Source organism: Salminus brasiliensis, chromosome 17, assembly GCF_030463535.1.
Source record: "Salminus brasiliensis chromosome 17, fSalBra1.hap2, whole genome shotgun sequence".
Lineage (NCBI taxonomy): Eukaryota > Metazoa > Chordata > Actinopteri > Characiformes > Bryconidae > Salminus > Salminus brasiliensis.
The window spans coordinates 32,538,510-32,545,021 of NC_132894.1; the positions used below are offsets into that span (position 1 = coordinate 32,538,510).

The window sequence follows — 6,512 nt, forward strand, 5'->3', positions numbered from 1 at the left end:
CCAAGAATATGAAACTTATGTACGTCAGAAACACAGTCCGGTCAATAACGAGCAGTGCGTTTGACTGTCGGACTGCTGCTCTGCCGGACTGCCTACACACAGCACAAAATAACCCGCTCTCCCTTTGTCTCGTCAGCTCTTCCTTTCTTTCTTTCTTTTTTTTTCCTTCACCCCACCAAGTCCCATTTTGTTCCTGCAGAGGCTGTTGCATCACCCCTCTCGCTCCCTCTCTGTCAGTGTGATTCACAAGAGGGAGCGACTGCCTCAGAGAATAATGGACAAGAAGCGAACCATAGACACTTCAGGTTGTTATTACAAGGTCAAAAATTGTATTTGGCAATTTTTAAACAAGTGCATACAAGTACAGCTAGAAGCATTTCAGTTTTTGCCAAGTGCTCATAGAGTAGGTTTAGTCACATTCTATGTTTAAACATGGACTGCCACCAGTTCTAATAGTACATTGATAATTGGCGTTGAACAACAACTGAAAAAGGAGGGGTGGGCTGGAATGGGGTGGGGTTGAATGAGAGGGGTGGGTTGGGGGGGGGTGAGGGGGCAAAGTAGTCCGTTATAATGTGTACATACCTTTCTCATCTTCAAAAAAATATAGAAACAATGTATTCAAAAAAAGGAAAATCAAAAAAAATTTATACAGCCATGTTTACGAAGTGTACACTTCCCTTGTGTCCATATGTACATGTCCCATATTTTTTTGTTTTGGATGGTATGCAATTCTGATTTAGTCATCTGAAATCGTATATATGTGTGTATTTCATTTGTCGTTTTGTTTTGCAGAAAAAAAGTAACCAAAAAAAGAGAGAGGGGGAAAAAAACAGGGGAAAAAACTGGGGAAAGAAAAATCAAGGGTCTCTCTCCTTTTTTACTTTCACGTCTCCAGCCAAGATGGTGGCTATTTCTCCCTGCATGAAGGCCCAGGGCACGTTGGAGCCCACCAGTGGGCACTTTTCTCCGCTGGGGCAGTACACCTCCCCTGTGGCGCCCTGCTGCTTGATGCTCTCGCGTGAGCACGGGAAGCAGAACTTGTGCGAGGGCACCGACGGGCACTGGACAAAATGTGTGTCCTCCAGGCGCTCGTGGCACAGTGTGCAGCACAGCGGGACGCTGCCGGGGGGCACCGACGAGTCCGGCACGCTCTGCGGGTGTCCCGGCTGGGGCTCCACGCCTGGGACGTGGGCGGTGGTGCCTGCAGCCACCCCAACTGCCATTACGTCCCTTTGGTTCAGCCGCTGGCCCCGCTGGCTGGCTGAGGATGGCGAGAGTGGGCTGCCACTGTTCCGCCGGCCGCCCGCCGCCGTGCTGGTGGTTGAGTGCACCTGGTTGCCGTCTTTGGGTGAGCCGGTGCCCGCCCCGGCGTTGTCTGCTGCCATGATGAGGGCGGCTATGGGTGACTGGCCGTTCTGGGCCGCTGTGGCCGCCTCCGGTGGGGTGGTGCGGGAGTGGGGGGAGATGGTGGAGGGTGGAGCGGTTGCGTAGCCGGGCAGGGCTGCCGAGGGGATCTTCAGCACCTCAGATGGCGACGACAGCCACGGCTGGCCCTCGCCGTTCAGCTTGGCAGCGGCGCCCTCCACCTCGGGCTCAGGGGAGGCTTTCCTCTTCATGGTGCGGGGCTGCTTGCCTCGATCTGTTGAGGAAATTGGGGGGGTGAGGGTAGGGGGGGTGGAGAAAGTTAAACACTGAAGTTAGAGAAGGGAAAAACAGGCATGCACCAAAACACACACACACACACACACACACACACACACACAGACAGACAGAGAGAGACAAGTCCTTTCACTCTTCGGAAAACTCTAAGCATGACCTGTTGTTGGCACTGTTGGCCCATTTTCTTTGCCACGAGCTCCACACAAAAACATGATCAGACATAAATGTGCACTTCTGGAGCTTTTGCCATTGCAGCCCCCCAGTTTCCACCATCCATGCACGTGAAGCAAAAAAAAAATAAAAATAACATACTGCAGAAAAATGCACACTTGCACTCAAAGCAATGCCCTTACCTGTTTTGGAGGGAGCCGAGCTCGTGTCGTAGCCCATCCTGTGCTGCATGGCTGCGTGCTCCTTCTTGAACCTGCTGTCCAGCGTGTGCAGCGCCATGAGGTCCCTCACCGTCTTGCCTTTGCTCATCCACTCCTCCGCGCGCTTGTGCTCATCCAGTACGTCCGCGCGGTGCTTCTCCTTGCCGTCGTCGCGCTTCCCGCCGTGCTCCGACAGGCTGGGGATCCCCATCTGCGGTGGGCGACCGTTGAGCGCGTGTACGGACGACAGGCCCCCGTTCATGATGGGCATGAGGCTGGGCGGCACGGCGCTAGTCCTGCGCGGGTTGGGGCTCTGGCGGTTCAGCTCGGGCGGCTCGTCCGGCTTGGGGAAGCCGTTGGGCACCGGGATGCCGTTGGCCTGCCTCGCCGCGGACGGATACTCGGGCCCCAGGCGGGGCGGCCGGTCCGGCGCGAGCGGGTAGCGGTCGAGGGGCTGCGGCGGACGCGAGCCGGCCTCGGCCGCGGCAGCAGCCGCCGCCGCCACGGCCGCCGCGTGGTTCACCGGCTGCAGCTCCTTGGCCGCCTTGCCCGGACCGGGGCTGCGACCCTCCTGGAAGCCGTGCGCGCGCTTCAGCTGCCGGGCCGTCTCGATCACGAACTCTATGCGGTCCGCGCCCTCGTAGTTCACGCATCCGCGGCACACGGGCTCCGTAAAATCCCAGATCATGGCCCACGGCATGCGGGGCAGGTCGCACAGGTAGCACGACTGCCGTCTGGAAGCGGCCACCGCCGCGGAGGACATGGCTGGCTGTTTTACGCGCTAGGGGGAAAGGGGGAGGACGAGCAGGACGAGGCGGAAAAAAAGCTCCCAAACGTCCGTCGATCGCCTTCCTCTGTTCCGCAGCTCGTTTACCAACGAAGAAGAAGAAGAAGAGGAGGAAGAGGAGGAAGAGGAGGAGGAGGAGGAAGAAAAAAGAGGCGAAATTCGCTGTAGTTTTTCCTCCCGCCGGCGACGAAAACACACACACACACACACACACACACACACACAAGGCGAAGTTACACTCCGAAGTTCATGGCAGTTGTGGACTTTGCCCGTGCGCGCCTCCGTCTAGCTCGCGCGCTCCCGCGCCGCCAGGCAGGGTCGCTTGCGCGGCGGTGACGTCACCGGAGCGCCGAGTCTGTTTACTCGATTCTTCGACAACCGCGCACGCGCACTGCGCAGAGCGAGAGAGAGAGAGAGAGAGAGAGAGAGAGAGAGAGAGGGGGGGGATCTCAAATCACAACAAAATTATATTTATGCATTTCATGCTTTTATAGAAGTTATTAATTTCCATTTTTTTAATCGCATTCTCATGACGTAAATGTAATAAACATAATTACGGTGGTCTGTTTCATGCAAGCCACGCATATACTGTACAAAGAACTACTGTACCTTACCGATCTTGCATATATGTGGATTAAACAGAAGCGAAAATGCTTTTAAATTTAATTAATTTAATAATAAAGCTTCTATAGTTGCAAAAAAAAAATAAATCATAATATTAAAAATAAAAACTTTTTAAGCATGCTAGACCTTAACTCCTATTTTCAGAAGCTAAATTTATGTCCCATGTATTACTGCATTGCCTTTCATTTGCTGTGCAAATCATGCATCCCCCAGCAGCTTTGCACTTTGCAGTTGTTGCAACGTATAGCTATAAAGCAGCACTGCTTCCTCGTGCAAAATCAATGCACCGTGCAAAAGCAGCAAAATTAATAACAAAGGCAAAAAACAAGAATTACAACAAGCCCACTGCTGCAGCGATAAGCGAGACTGTCCGTTTGCACGACCGAAACGAGTTGCATTGGTTTTGCACAAGAAAGCAGAGCGCAGCCTCCAGCCCGGTTGATCCCACATTCCAGTCCTCCTGCCAACGCGACGTCACGCGGTTGCCGGGCCGCAGCCAGCGGGGCTGAAGCCACTCAGGGCCGGGCAACCGCAGCACGGTCACCGCGCGGCGCTTTAACCCTAAAACAGCCAGAGAGCGCCAACAAAACACCGTGCAGGTCACAAACAAGCACATATAGACTTGTTTAGGTTGCAATATCAGCAAATTCAGACACGACCTTTATTTATTTATTTATTTATTTTACAGTAAAACTTCCTTCCCACGTTGGATGCAGGGAGGGATGGAGGGGGTGTAGGCTGACAGCCACTGTGGGTAAATAATTAATCTTCAGGCGAATATGGACTTTGCTCAGACTGAGTTGACTCACGTTGGCCAAGCCCATGTGATTCAGTGAGTAAAAAATGTACTGAAGCTGGAGGACGAGACGGAAAGCCCCATAATCAAAGGCGAGTCTGGACCACGTCAGCTGAACGTTTCCTTATCGTTTGTTTTTAAGAGCACCCACTCATTCTGACTCATAGCTTAACCAGCTAAGCCAAATGGATGTTTTATTTTTATTTTATTCATTTTTTTTTTTGTGAGGTGTGATGGAAAATGTACAACATGAACCCAAGCTCAAGCGTTTCACTGTGTACGCAAATGCACTGCAGATACAGCTCATACAAGCATGCATATTATATATATATATTTATATATAGAGAGAAAGAGAGAGCTCGAGCGCACGTGGAGTGCACGAGCAAAAGCAAGACGGTGTGGGACCTCATATCACCGTCATTTATATGATTAATATTACTCTTGTGAATGTTTTCACCCATATATTTTGTGAAAGGGTACCATTAACACTTATTATAAACAATATTACAATTACTAATATTTTAAAATAAGTATATAATATATTATGTCCATGGCAAATAAAGTGGGATTAATCACTGACATTAAAAAATAACAATTGATAATGATAATCCTAATACTTATTAATTTATTTATTTAACAAATTAGAGCACCCACTCATTCTGACTCATAGCTTAACCAGCTAAGCCAAATGTATGTTTTATTTTATTATTATTATTATTATTATTATTATATATATATTTTTTTGTGAGGTGTGATGGAAAATGCAACAAGCTGTGAATTAGGGAATAAATGCATTACTGGCATGTTAACAGTGCTTGCTGTGGCCAAATGAGAGCTGGGGTGAGCTCTGTAAATATGCATGTGCATGTAAATAGTCCCCATGTTTGACCCCATTGAGACACTTTCACATATTTCTCAACTGAACGTCAACTACAGGACTACACTGCTGTGGGATAATCCTCTACTCTTCTGGCCTAAATTATCCAGCTTACTGAGAAATCCTGCTTTGTGAAATTCCCTCGGACGGCTGAGTTTGGCGGAGGCACATTTGGAGGGAGGGAGCTAGCTGGGAGAAGTGGGGCATGTTTTTGCAAGCTCTCGTGACGCCGTTTGGAAACGAGGAAGTGAGATATGGAGGCACGTAGGCTCGCCTCGCCCACACCGGGGGGGTAAAAACAAACCCTCACCGGCCCTGGAGGGGGCAAAGGAGCTGTGTTGGCTAACCTTCAGGACGTCTAGTAGCCTGTGTTTAGACTACAGCCGTCCTCAGAGCCCGTGGTGCGAATCCCTTCGCCGCTGTATCCATGGCAACGCGGAAAGCAAAACAAACAATGCAAGCAATGGCGTCTCGAAACTGACCGGCGAGCACGGCTTCAGCTAAAGGCTGGAAAAGCCCCCCTCAAACTGAACAGAAATCAGACCCATATGTGGGGGGGATACACAGCTACACTCTCTGCCCTGTCATGTTGCTTTCAGCCTGGAGTGGATAAGATTTCGCCGTAATATCGCTGAGTAAGTGGGAGCTGTGTATAATCAGACCGCCCTCCTGTGCTGCTCTCGTTTCGTGGTGAACATTATCGGCCACAGCTGACTGAGCGAGGCTGCCTGTGTGATGAGAGAGAGAGAGAGAGTGTGTGTGTGTGTGTGTGTGTGTGTGTGTGTGGAGCAGCATTACGACATGCAGCTCTCTTCCGCCTCGAACGAGCCAGTCAGCAGCACACACCCACACACGGGTAGAGAGAGCGAGCGCGAGCGCGAGCGCCACACCAATGAACAATGCGTCCCACTTTAGCGCAGCTGCGGGCTAAAGCAGTCAAATGAGCGACGTGCTTTGCATACTGTACAACATGAACCCAAGCTCAAGCGTTTCACTGTGTACGCAAATGCACTGCAGATACAGCTCATACAAGCATGCATATTATATATATATATAGAAAGAGAGAGCTCGAGCGCACGTGGAGTGGATGAGCAAAAGCAAGACGGTGTGGGACCTCATATCACCGTCATTTATATGATTAATATTACTCTTGTGAATGTTTTCACCCATATATTTTGTGAAAGGGTACCATTAACACTTATTATAAACAATATTACAAATACTAATATTTTAAAATAAGTGTATAATGTATTATTTCCATGGCAAATAAAGTGGGATTAATCACTGACATTAAAAAATAACAATTGATAATGATAATCCTAATACCTATTAATTTATCAAATTAATTATTTATTGGGGAGCGGGCAGAACACCTTTGACCTTTTACATTTTTTA

At 49.7% G+C, this 6,512-nt stretch overlaps 1 protein-coding gene across 1 annotated transcript; it reads right to left on the minus strand.

The window, feature by feature from the left end:
• Positions 1 to 306: 306 nt before the first annotated feature.
• irf2bp2b (interferon regulatory factor 2 binding protein 2b) lies at positions 307 to 3,190 on the minus strand. The gene is made up of 2 exons (XM_072660876.1): positions 2,016 to 3,190; positions 307 to 1,642 (listed from the first exon to the last, which is right to left on the minus strand). The coding sequence occupies exons 1-2, from the start codon at positions 2,794 to 2,796 to the stop codon at positions 861 to 863; spliced, it is 1,563 nt and encodes a 520-aa protein (XP_072516977.1). The 5' UTR covers positions 2,797 to 3,190; the 3' UTR covers positions 307 to 860.
• Positions 3,191 to 6,512: the final 3,322 nt, after the last annotated feature.